Source organism: Nyctibius grandis, chromosome 5, assembly GCF_013368605.1.
Source record: "Nyctibius grandis isolate bNycGra1 chromosome 5, bNycGra1.pri, whole genome shotgun sequence".
In the NCBI taxonomy this organism is placed as follows: domain Eukaryota; kingdom Metazoa; phylum Chordata; class Aves; order Nyctibiiformes; family Nyctibiidae; genus Nyctibius; species Nyctibius grandis.
The window spans coordinates 15,810,472-15,823,873 of record NC_090662.1 but is presented as its reverse complement, the minus strand read 5'-3'; the positions used below and the strand labels follow the sequence as shown (position 1 = coordinate 15,823,873).

Here is a 13,402-nt window from a genome sequence, read left to right as displayed (position 1 = left end):
TACTGAAGCAACAACAACGTTTTCTGATTATATCTTAATAGAAAGACTAGAAACACTATAATTTAACATGCCAAAGAGAAAGTCGGAAATTAAATACTACAACGTAACACACCAAAAAGAAAGTCAAAAATTAATTTCCATTTATACACTTGTGAGTCATTCTGTTAACAGTAAATCCATCACACAGCTTAACCATAGCAAGAGGAAAAAGAAGTTGAAGCGAATAGTGGCTACTTCGTTACCGTGTGCCAGTGTTTCCTGTCAGGTCTTTTAATCGGTCAGAAGCGGAGGTGCATACGCAGGGAGGTGGAGGAAGGAGCCGGGCAGCATGGGAAAGGACTGTTGTTGCAAGAGGATTTGGAGAAGGTGAAGCTTCGTATGTGGTTTATGAGACTGGCTTGGTTTTTTTAGCTAGGTTTTTATCATTGCATTGGAGCGATATTCCTTATCTGACTTGAGGTGGAGGTTTCATTTTGGCATGTTAGGTTGCATATATAAGAAACTCTGTATTCTCCATTGATCCATACGTATTCCATGGCGTTACGACAGCTATGTTTCTCCTCTTTGGCTTTTAGAAATTTGTGCAGGTTTTTTTTTTTTTTAGTGACTTTCTCAGCCTTTACAACACTTCACCGGTGACTAGAAATACGGGTAAAGTGCAAGCTGCTGAGCGTAAATCTAGGTATTTTCTTTTTGTGTCACCAGCTGGGCCTGTTTTTTCTTTTTTAACTGCTGACTTTTTTTCCTCTGTAAGTCTGTTATGGATGACTGGTTGGGAAAGTAGAACTCTGCAAGAAAAACAGTATTTGAGAAGGAAAACATAATACTTTGGCAAGTTCAGATAAGATTGAGGCTTCCCGAAGAGATTTGGCTTCTGGTTTGCTGTCTTAAGAACATTTTAACAGAACTGCATGTGTTTGAGAACAAAATTTCATTTGGGACTGCCTTTCAGAGCTTGAAGCCAATTACTTCTGGGAACTTGGTATAACTCTGTGTCAGAGAAAGCGCAAAGGAGCTACCTCCTGTAATGTCTACAAACCTGGCAGACCTTACTGCTTCGTGTTACATGTGATTTGATATAATGGTAGGCTGCTACTGGCTCCCCCGAGCACTGCCCTTGGCAGTGGGCTCCTCCTGCTCGCCTTGCCTCTGATGTGGCCGCAGAGTGAGGGAGCCCAGTTCATGGATTCGTTATCCATCGTCGCTGTGTGATCGCTAGATCCAGCGCTGAGGCAAGGGAGAAGCTCTATGGTGAGGAGCGGAAAATGAGAAGGATCTTTCTTTGGACCAGCGCTCTGCTGCTAGTCTGGGGTGGTGGCATGATAAGACTGCAGTACTAGCTGCTTGAAATGGTATTTATTTATAGTACCCATTCTTTTGAATGGAAGGAAGACAGAGTTCCTTGGCATTTTACTTTGACTTTGGGTATAATTGAAGCCCAATGTTGCCTCCAAAAGGCTAGTAAGCAAGACGGGAATGAAAAATTCATTCTCTGCCTTGCTGTTCGCTTGAGGTTACAGAAATTACCATGTCTCAGCCTGCTCCGTTCCAGGAGGGGTTTCCACTGGTGCTTCAACTGATGTTTGTCGGTATGATGGTATCTTTCGCAGGAATGTTAACAGTCCCAGGAGGAACAATAACTTTGTTTGATAATAACCAGATGTAGGAACTGTTTCATGCTGGTGACATGCCAGCAGCCTCTCTCTTTATGCATGGATTTTCTAGAATTGGAAGTTGTAGTATAGTTTTGCACTAGTATAAGAACACAAATAGCGCTTTTGGTGTAAAGCAAAGCTGTCTCTGGAAGTTCACGTTAACGGCTTCTTGGAGTTAGTTAAAAACATGTCTCCTTATGCTCTGGTTCCTTCTGGATTTATAAACTTTGTTTCTAAAAACAGTAAGATGACTTCTGGCATAATTAAAAATAATTATAATATTAAGTTACAAATAATTTATCATAACTACTAAAATTTAAAATTATTCAGAATTATAACCATTTTAAAATCTTACTTGAAATATGCAACATCATTTTGTTCCTTGAGCAAGAACTTCAGGGTTGTTTTGATCTTTGTTGTGTTTTTGTTGCTTGTTGTACGTGTGTGGATTTATTTGGGAAGCCTTCATTTAAGGCTGCCTCTGGTTCAGAAAGCTCACTGTTAGAAGGCACCTGCCTAATTAAGCTAAATCTGCATTTGGGAGAAAGAACAGGCAAGAATTCAACTAGTAAAGCAGACACCATTTGAATAAATGAGAAAGAGATCCAAATAACTGAGTCCTTAAGCAACTGATAACAGCTGGAAGAAGCTTGTGTATAGAGATTTCAGACTTTAAGCTCTACAGCACCTGGGAGCATGAAAGATTTTGCCTTCTGGAGCTGGAGGGAAGCATAGCTGGAGCTCCTTCCAGATGGACCCACACCCACTCGTAGATTTCTTAAAGCTCGCATCTCAGCGTTAGGAGCTTTATAGCTCATTTCTTCTGATGTTTACCCTCCCCTTGCCTCCTTTTTTTTTTCCTCTTCAATTTGAAATTCCCCAAAGAGCCTCTGTGGACATGTCAGGGGGTTCGTAACATTGTTAGAATACGGTTTATTCCAAATTTTATTTTATTACGTATATGAAGGAGTCATTTAACTTCCTTTTAATTGCATTTTCTACTAGCAAAAAATTTCTCTGGATTTGTTCATCTGAAAATCTTAAGGAGAGTTTTGTTTTCCCCTCAGATTGAGGAAGTTCTTAGCTTAACCCCACAAATTTCTGCCTCCCTCCCAATTATTTTCCATTTGACTCACTCTGTTTTCCTTCTGAGACAATGTTCTCCTAAAGGCAGGAGAATCGGGTGCAGGTTTTAGCTGCATTCAAGGTAAAGTTCTGTTTACCTAAAAGTAGTGTTTAAGTTAATAAATTCAGTAGTTCACCATGGCTACAGTACAACGTTCATAGGGAAGGACGACTCCTGTTATATGCCTGTTCCCCATGGAGAACGACATGAGGGTTTCTTCAAGTAATCTTGATGTATAGCAGTCTTGCCTGCAATGCTTTATTATCCATTACTTGATAATAACAAAACCATATTTTTGAGGTATGAGGGTTTTGGATAAAGAGGCCTGAAGTCTGTTTTGGTTTTCGGTAATGGAAGTCATTCATTGAGGAAAAGAAAGGAATGTCTGAAGGTGAAGTGACTGCGTGAGGTCAAAACCAAGGTGTATCTATGTTCCCTCTGTCCAGGAGCAGTTGCCTGGGGAAGAGCGCAGGGTTGGGCCCTGATGTGCTGAATACTTACCCAGATCCAGCAATCTCAGGCTGATGGGTTTTGTGAGTCAAAGGTGGTTTTGTATTTGTGTTTAGCTATCAGTCGATTTTTCTTCCATGAGTTTTTCTGAGCCCTATTTGAACTTAGCTAACTTCTCTCATCCATGATATTCAAGGAAAAAAGGTGGCTTTAGTTTTTAACATCATGTTGCACGAGTAATTTTTTTTTTCTTTAGACTTTTTGTCAACTTGGCTCAATTTGTGTGGGGAGAGGCAGTGAACAGTCACTTCCTATTCACTTTCTTCGTGCCTCTCAAGATTTTATAGATCTCCGCTGTCTGTTTTCCTGGCTGAAGAGCTCTGATATGTTCACATGCTTCCCATATGGAAGGCATTTTATGTTTTTAATTACCCTCGCTGCTCTTGTTTTACCTTTTCCAGAACAGAAGAATAGCAAACAACCCCACAACACCACCAACAAAAAAATTGAACAGTTCTTCCTGAATTTCTCATGGTATAATTTTCCCAGCATTTTCAGGTTTTAATGTTATGGAGGTTGCTTTTACTGTTGGCTGTTCCCCAGTTGAAACACGGAGCAACATGTCCATGATGGAGAACAGTAAAATTAAGCTGTCAGTAATTTTACGTTTCTTAAAGTGGGCAATTGATTTTCAGTAAGACTCCATGCGGCATCTTGGCGTATTTTGCTTCAAGTTCACAGTGGAGGAGAAATGCTTCAGCTTTTCTTTTGTCTTTTACAAAGCATTCCCTCTAAGAGCAAATTAAAAATAGGATTTGGTTGTATTTTGATTGGACTCTGCTGTAACTTTATTTTTGTCCATTTAAAAGAGAGTAATTAAAAGATAAAACATCATGGCTAGTGTTTGTTGTTTGTTTGTAATCATAGAATCATAGAATCGTTTTGGTTGGAAAGGACCTTTAAGATCATCAAGTCCAACCGTTAACCCAGCGCTGCCAAATCCACCCCTAAACCATGTCCCTAAGCGCCACATCTACACGTCTTTTAAATCCCTCCAGGGATGGTGAGTCCACCACTTCCCTGGGCAGCCTGTTCCAATGCTTGACAGCCCTTTCGGTGAAGAAGGTTTTCCTGATATCCTCCTTTCAGGAAGTTGTAGAATGTTTCTTTCAATGCAATTATAAGGTTTGTCATTGTAGCCTGTGGAGATGGTCAGTTCTCTGCATACCTACTGCCAGAACACTGTGAGTTTAGAAATGGTGTGTCATTTTGTTGGACTGGAGGTCATCTCTAAGCACATGGAAGAGAAGAAGGTTATCAGGAGAAGTCAGTATGGATTTACCAAGGGGAAATCATGCTTGACTAACCTGATAGCATTCTATGATGTCGTGACTGAATGGGTAGATGCAGGGAGACCAGTGGATGTAGTCTACCTTGACCTTAGCAAGGCGTTTGACACAGTTTCCCATAACATCCTCATGAGCAAGCTCAGGAAGTGTGAGGTAGAAGAACAGACAGTGAGGTGGATTAAGAACTGGCTACACAATAGAGCCCAAAGAGTGGTAATCAATGGTGCCCAGTCCAGCTGGAGACCTGTAACTAGTGGAGTCCCCCAGGGATCAGTGTTGGGTCCAGTCCTGTTCAACATCTTCATCAACGACCTTGATGAAGGGACAGAGTGTCTTCTCAGCAAGTTTGCTGATGATACAAAGCTGGGAGGTTTGGCTGATACACCTGAAGGCTGTGTGGTCATTCAGCATGATTTGGACAGACTGGAGAGCTGGGCAAAGAGGAACCTAATGAGGTTCAACAAGAATAAGTGCAGAGTCCTGCACCTGTGAAGGAGTAATAAAATGCACCAGTACAGGTTAGGAGGCGATCTGCTAGAGAGCAGCTCTGTGGAGAAGGACCTTGGAGTCCTGGTGGACAACAAGTTATCCATGGGACAGCAATGTGCCCTTGTGGCCGAGAAGGCCAATGGTATCCTGGGGTGCATTAAGAAGAGTGTGTCCAGCAGATCGAGGGAAGTCCTCCTCCCCCTCTACTCTACCCTGGTGAGACTTCACCTGGAGTATTGCATTCAGTTCTGGGCTCCCCAGTTCAAGAGGGACAGAGATCTACTGGAGAGAGTCCAGCGGAGGGCTATGAGGATGATTAAGGGACTGGAACACCTGCCTTACGAGGAAAGGTTGAGAGACCTGGGGCTTTTTAGTCTGGAGAAGAGAAAACTGAGAGGGGATCTGATTAATGTGTATAAATATATGAGGGCTGGGTGTCAAGAGGAAAGGGGCAACCTCTTTTCACTTGTGCCCTGCGATAAGACAAGGGGCAATGGATGCAAGCTAGAGCACAGGAAGTTCAACCGCACCATGAGGAAGAACTTCTTTACTGTAAGGGTTACAGAGCACTGGAACAGGCTCCCCAGAGAGGTTGTGGAGTCTCCTTCTCTGGAGACTTTCAAGACTTGTCTGGATGTGTTCCTGTGTAACCTGCCCTAGATTGGTCCTGCTCTGGCAAGGAAGTTGGACTCGATGATCTCCAGAGGTCCCTTCCAACCCCTGACATTCTATGATTCTGTGACTAGATGATCTCCAGAGGTCCCGTCCAGCCCCAACCATTCTGTGATTCTTCTATTAATTAAGCGTTTATGCTTGGATGGTGATGAATAACCTAGTAGTGTAGTTGGTAGATCACAGAGTACCAAGTGATTATTTCAGAAAAAAGAAAAACAGATTTAGTATGTGCCTCTGCATGCGTTACCTAATGCGTATCATTACATACAACATTTTCGGAAATAACAGAGAGTAATAACTTGAAATAATGCAGCTGTTGAATAGCTTGTTATGTTATGATAGTTTTTGACAATTATGTTTCTGAAAAGAAAATGGAGGTTAGCATACATGTGTATTACTCACAGCTTTCTTAATGGCTGGATTTTTTAATGCCAAAGATGTTTTGAAGTCCACTTTGAAGAAAAAATAATTCGAATTTTAACAAACTCTATTCTGGAAAATGAAATCTTAGCTGAATAAAGTACGCATGCAAAGGAAGATGTTGTTGAAACATTTGTCATAGCTTATCTTTCCAGTTCAATAAAAGGGCTACTAAGAAATAGCAACACTGGAGTTCTCTCATCAATTGATGTCCTCCCTAACACTGTGAAATTGTATATTGTCAGAGGAGCGAGCATCGGTGATGCCAGGATGAGTTATTCAACTTGTAGGCAGACTTTAAACAGCAAAGTCAAGTGTTGAAGGCTTGATCTTTACGTATACCCCAGAAATGTAAAAGTGAACAAAACCAAAGAACAATGCTAAGAATCCTAAACTGAAGCAAAAAATGGCAAAATAAGCCAATAATGCAGAATTAGCAGTCAGACTGATGTAACTCAACATCATTTCTTTCCTTCACCCTTCTTCATGTACTAATATTTGATTGCTTCAAAAGATGCAGGCAAAGCTAAAAGCACAAATCAAACATCTTCCTCAATTTAAACCAGTGTTTTGTAATTCACAAATAAAATAGTAAATCACTCCAGAAGGAAATAAAGTAATACCTTTCCTTCCTTCCTGATGTCCACAAAGGACGATAAGAAAACACTCCCGAGTACCAAATACAACTAGGATTGGAGACAGAAAAAAAAAAAACACCTTTTCAAAACAAAATCAAATATAGTAGCTTGAGAAAGACTCAGAAGCAGCTCTGTTTTCTTAATCTGTTTCCCTAGGAATAAATTAAAATATCGGCTTTTTTGTAATCTTGGGTTTTACACTTCCTCCCTCTCTTGGAGGGAGATTCTTGGTATTCCTTGATGTTTATTTCAAAATGAGTGACAAAATGTGTGAATCTCAATTCTAGAAATGCTTCCAGTTCTCTTTAAGGTATTATATTTATCATGTGAAGAAACAGCAAGTAGTTGTTATCTTAAAAGACAAAATCGGCACAACTTCAATGGATTTTTGAACTTATGATCCCTGTACTGCATTTCCCTAACCTACCCTAGGTTTTTGCTGTATTTGTACCATCTTATGTGACCAAAATAATAACATGGAAACTTGTGGTCAGAACGAAGTAAAATGATGGCATCTTCCAAAAGAAGGAGTCCAAGCACTGATGGATGTGCCTGTGTTACCTGGCACGCTGCTTTCAGATACATTGATGAAGTGCAGGCTACTTTACTATGCTTTATTTTTCTTGCTCATCATTAGCGTTATTAATTTTTAATTGTTCATAGTTCTTGATCTGTATATCCAAAATGGTCATGTGCCCAGCAGATGGGGTTTCAAGGTTTGTAATGTAGATCCTTACACTGTTAATTTGTTTGATTAAAGCTTTCTGCCAACATCAGACTGGGCGTGGGGGCTGTCAGCTTGCTGACACCATGAAACCAGGCTATTGGAGGGCCATTAATCTGATGTGTAGTAAGATTATAACTGGCCAGAGAATGTGCTGTACCTTCCATTCGCTGTGTTGGTTTGCTTTCCTTGCAGTGTACAATATAAGATATCTGTTGGGAACAAAAGAGGAATGATAAAGTCAAAAAAAAGCATAATTTGTGTAAGTAGGAGCATGTGCAAATATACTTATTGTTTATCCTACAAATGGATCCCTTCTCTCTCTTCTATTCTGTCCTAAGCTTTATGTGGTTAAAAATTACATAATTTTTCTGGGGGGGGGTAGGTTTGTCATCATAACTTAAACCATTCATAAATTAGTTCCAAATATTCCTTTTTAAATCTGACCATTTGCTGAATGAATACAAGAATGTTATTATCTGAAAGGGGTAGCAAGCAGATAAATTTGGTATGCATGCAGCTTCCAGTGATGTCCTTTAAAGCAAAGGCATAATAGCAGCTGCTGTGCAGGCAGCGCATGTTGCCAGTGGAATTTATTTCTGACGAACTGTGTACTCCTCAACTCCAAATGCTCTGTCTGTCTTGAACAATTGCAGTGTGTAAAAAGAAAAAGTGGTGGTGGTGGGAATTAGAAGGAGGAGGACTGTAGGAATGGGATAAACATAAATACAGTTTTTACTCATGATCAAGGAAGTATTTGAATCTAAATTTTAGGAGCTGAAAAAATGAGCAAATTACCTGTTTCTATTTTTTTATTGCATGAATGACAGAATACTGTTAATACGGTGTTTTTCAGATGGCTTAGATTTGAAGTAGATATAAATGCAAATTATAGCAGCTTGTGATGGCACAAATGCTTTAAGTTACTTTGCAAATGTATTTTGCAATTATGTTATTTGGCAAGTATATATTTTTTATTTGTATGAAGTACAAATACAAAAAATAACAGCATCAGCCTGTTTGGAGAAGACTTTCTTAATTATTTGACAAACAGGTATGCTTCAACCGTGGATTTCATTCTTTATTTATATTGAAAATGTAGGATTTCGAAATGTGAGTAATTTGTAGGTGTTTAGAAATACCAAGTACAGACTTTCTTGGAATAGGATATAAAACATATTTCATTTTTTTGTGTTTTTTTTTTTTCTGAACTGGAGATGCAAGACAGTCAGAAAAACACCTCTTGGTTGGCGGTGTTGGGTTTTGGTGGATTTGTTTTGCTTTCAATTAGTCCATATTACAGCATGCTGTGTGTGTTGTGGGAGTGCATCATAGGCTACCTAGGAAGATTAATTTTTCTCTCTTACTTCCTAATAGCTGTTCTCAGTGTTTTGTAGACTGATACAGCTTTCCATAGTCTTGACAGCAGCTACAGATGAGGAGAAGTGCATTAAGTCATCTGGTTCGGGTCAGTGTCGCTAGAAGATTATTTCTTGCTGTGTATTAATGAGATCTTCCTTCAGTTAGCAGGCAGGAGCTTTTGAATAACTTGATATTCTCTGAAAAATATTTCTTCTAAGTCATGCTCAGGAAGATAGGTCCAACATCTCATTTGCTCATCAGGAATTCTAAAAGCTTGTCCATATCTGATTATATACTCCATATATCTTTTGCAAGCTGTTTCAGCGAGTAAGTCCAAATTCACTGGAGTCCTGCTTTTGGTTTGGTCAGGTGCATCTCTGTCCATGCCTCCCTAGGGTCCCACAGGTGACATGAAAGATGACAGTGAGAACGTAAGTGAGACACACTTCGCTGGTATTTCCCAAGGCGTTTTTTCCTCCCTTCTGGAGGAAGGCTGGGTTACTTCTGTGAGGAAGCTGTTGCTAAGTGTGCTCTCTCTCTTATTTTCAGGCCAGAGCCTCAACAGAAAGCTCCCTCTGCACCTCCACCTCCACCCCCGCCCCCACCTCCGCCCCTGCCGGAGCCCACCCCGCCAGAGCCAGAGGAGGAGATTTTAGGGTCCGACGATGAGGAGCAAGAGGATCCCGCAGATTACTGTAAAGGTGTGTGCAATTCAGCAGTGTCGATGGGGGTAAACATTGTCGTGGAAGTCTTAACTCTGGTTCTTGGGAGGTTTTTAAAGACCTGGTCTTTAATTACAGAATCTATTTATACAAGAATACAACTGCTCATTTTAGGTCCAGATGCACAACTGTCTTCAGCTTTGCTTTTTCACTTAGCCATAGCTTATTTATACATTTTGCAATAAATTTACAAATACTGCTTCCCTGTTTTCTTCTTGATATCCTAGTTGTAAGAATAGAGAAGAAACTTTCCTTGGTTGACGTTAGTTGTAAGAAAAACAAAAACACCCAAACCAAAACAACCCCTCTCCGCTCTGAAAGGTTATGAAATGCCTTGATGCCTTTAACAACATAACGTTTATTTTTAAATCTGTCTTTTTTTTTCTCCTCTTCTCTCACTTGCACCAGCTGGAGATGTTATATGCTGCTTTTTTGCATGTTGTCTTTCACAGCCCTTACCATTGTTTGAGGCTCTCAACATCTTTGCTTAGGGATATTGTGTAGTGGTGAACTTGGTAGTGTTAGGTTAATGGTTGGACTCAATGATCTTAAAGGTCCTTTCCAACCGAAATGATTCTGTGATTCTATGATCTTCATTTTAGCTCTTGATTTCCTTAATTTTTGTGTTTTGCTTATATTAATTTTTTAATATCATTAAATGCATAAAAACATGTGACTGCAGCACAACAGCGTCAATACTCAAGTTTGTTTTAATGTCACTGCTAAAGTTTCAGGTCTTCCCATTAGGGTAAAAACTATACTTACATGAAAAATCATTAATAATGGATCTGTTGACTTTGAGCTATCTATTATAGTAGCTTTCAAGGATATGAATTTACTTTAGGAAACATCAAAGTTTTATCACTTCAAATTAATGGTTTTGAACGGCCAAAAAGTACTGTATGCACCTTGACTATATTTGGTATTCTGTATTTCTCATACCAAGAAGCACTTTCTGTGTCAAATATAATGATGTCTTCTTAATCAGAAGTTTCTGTGTAAGTCTGGAGATGTGCTATTTTAAGAATCCCCTCTCCCAGCCTAGAACAAGTTGGTTTTTATTTTCAGATTTAGCAATTGAAAGTTACTGTTTCATTTTGGTATAAGAAGTTTTATTAATGTGTGATATTTCAAATGTTTAAGTGGCTTACAAATACCAATAGTGAAAACCAAACAGTAAACTCGAACTAAATGTTGAAGTCTGCATCAGGGAAAAGAAAAACATGTTGCTAAAGCACTTTTAAAATTATTTCTGTTACAACACATTTGTTCCTTAAGATAACTCCTTTGATATGTGTAACATCTTCCATCAGTGAGTAAGGATTTGTTGTTTAAACATCTGTTTACTTGTGAACACCTGTATTTTCTTGAGATTAAGCTTAATTTTTCCCTGAAGTAAGGGCTTCATTTAATTTCAAACAATCCATTGTTGTCTATGTTCCAGTATCTCTTGCTTCTAGAGAAGCTAGATCGCAGAACAAACAAAAAAATAGTCAAAGTTTACAGCCTGCTTATAAGTTACCTGTTTAACTAGAGTCTCTGTGACTGTATCGGGTCAGTACTGAGATCTGTATGCTTCTAAAATGAACTACATGTTACACTAAGAATACTTGCAAGTTTCCTGAAAAAGGGAACTTTTGTATGCTTAAAGGTTCTTTGGAATTCTTCTGGTCTTGAAGCTCTGAATCAATGGAAGTATCTTAAAGATGGTTCAGGCTTTGGTTCATTTGGGTGTCATAACCATTATTTGTTTCTGCGAGACCAGTGCTTTTGTTGCTCCAGTGGATGATTTATGTATTTTCTGACCGTAATTTCCTGTAAGACTGATCAGTGTGTTTCCTTATTTTAGTCTGCTGTGGTTGAACTGAAGGGAAGGTCACCATAAGAATCTGAATTGAATGGCTAGATTGGGATGATCTGGGGCCATACAGACTTTGTTTATTTTATATTCAATATGAGGAATGAATAAGTTATTTGGTAAAGAATTCCAGGGATGGATTTTAGATACATTATTTCCATATTTTTGAGAGGTGTTTTATTAGTTTGAGTATATTTTTCTGTTTTGGGTAACCTTACCTGTATTTACAGAGTGGAAGATAAATATTTGGAAATTATCATTTATTACTGGAGTGTCTCTTCCTAATTTTATCTCCAAAATGGCAGTCTCCCAGGATTTTTGAGTGAGGCACAGAGCATACTTCATCTGTTCTCAACCCCAATCTGAAATTTCATAGGAGGGGAATTTTGATGAGGGAGTATATAATTAATTTTTTTAACGAACTCAACATTTTACCTGCTAACTGTACTTCCCATTGTCAGGGTATTTTTGTTACTAATTTTGTTCTTATTATTTTTAACGATATGTTACTATGTGCTGGGCTCACATCTTCACCACATTACATGGTGGTTAGTAGAGTCATAACAGTATTTTTAATCAGGAAATTGCATTAGTTTGAATTAGCACCTGATGTGAAAGAGACAACTAACAGCCGTTGGTGTAAAGCAGACTAACCTCTGTTTCCCAGGGGCCTGTTTAAATCTGTGAAATGACTTCTGTTGGTGTCACTGAATTTACATTAAATGCTTTTCAAATCTTTATTTGTTTAAGGAATGGAAATATCAAAAGTCCAACTACGTGATTTTTCAAGGGGTACTTAGACAATTAAGCTATTTTTTCTTCTTTTCTGAAAAGCCTTGAAACACTTGGAGATTTTTTTTTTTCAAGAGCCTGTCGTGTCATGGATGTAATTGGAATTCTTTGCTTCTCTGATCATCTTCTTTGCCCCCTGGAGATGTCTCCCATTCATCCAGTTCACAAAGGGAATAATTCCCTATACAAACATAGAACTAGCCAGCTACAATTACCAATACATTCAGGAGACATTTAGGAATAATGATCTCATTTTTCTGACCCTCTTTTCTTGAGTGCTGTAGCTAGCTAGCTGTGAGAGAGACTTTTTTTCTGTGTGTGCTGCAGTGAATAGCACAGCGTGTTTTTTTTGGTGACATTATCAGCAGTGCCACTTACACATTGTATATTTTCAAATACCAATATTGTTTTTCCAAAAGTACATAATTTTTCTCAACCCACTAATTTTGCATAGATGCTTTCTTGTTACTGCTATTTAGAAATACTTTCTGTATCACGAAGAACTTAAATATTTATTACATTCATCATGGGATGACACCAGTTTTTAAAATGCGTTTAACTAAGCGTGTTGTTACGTGGTTGTCCGCAACCTGCAAACGAGTATGTTGCTGACATGAATAATCAGGGAGTAACGTGTACAGGAACGGTAATTGATTATTTCCAAAACTGCTCCTGTTGTGGCTTAGGACAGTAGAAAGTATCTTATGAAGTATATATACTCAGAATATGCTCCTGCTCTTGGTATCTGTAACATATGCTGGTATATTGCTATAATTAGTTATGACAGTGCTGTAGGGACCAAAATAACATGACTTTTACATATATAGTATTGTTATTCTTGCAATACGTAGATTTTACTAAAATAACTTATCAACCCCCAGTTTAGTAACTTGACTTTGGTGTCTTTGACTGTTTTCCTCTGTAGGGTGTTCTCTCTCCTGTCTGTGATGGGAAGAAACTGTCCCAAGTTTTTCACTATTTTTGACCTTTTGAAGCACAAGTATGCCAAAAGCTATCTGCAGAGGGGCAGACTTCTATTCTTAGAAACATATGTTTACTTGTATTAAATTCTTCATTGCTGAGTGTTATGCTGTTAACATGTCAAAAAAGCAAATATTTTGTTTAGTGCCAAAAGATTACTT

General features: G+C 38.8%; 1 protein-coding gene across 7 annotated transcripts in view; it reads left to right on the top strand.

Moving 5' to 3' along the window:
• Nucleotides 1-13,402, top strand: part of SRPK2 (SRSF protein kinase 2) — a 156,281-nt gene that overhangs the window by 98,238 nt on the left and 44,641 nt on the right. For all 7 annotated transcript variants that reach the window (XM_068402434.1, XM_068402433.1, XM_068402439.1 and 4 more), the window contains one exon: nt 9,438-9,589. In XM_068402434.1, coding sequence (XP_068258535.1) covers nt 9,438-9,589 — 152 coding nt within the window. The remainder of the gene's footprint in view (nt 1-9,437; nt 9,590-13,402) is intronic.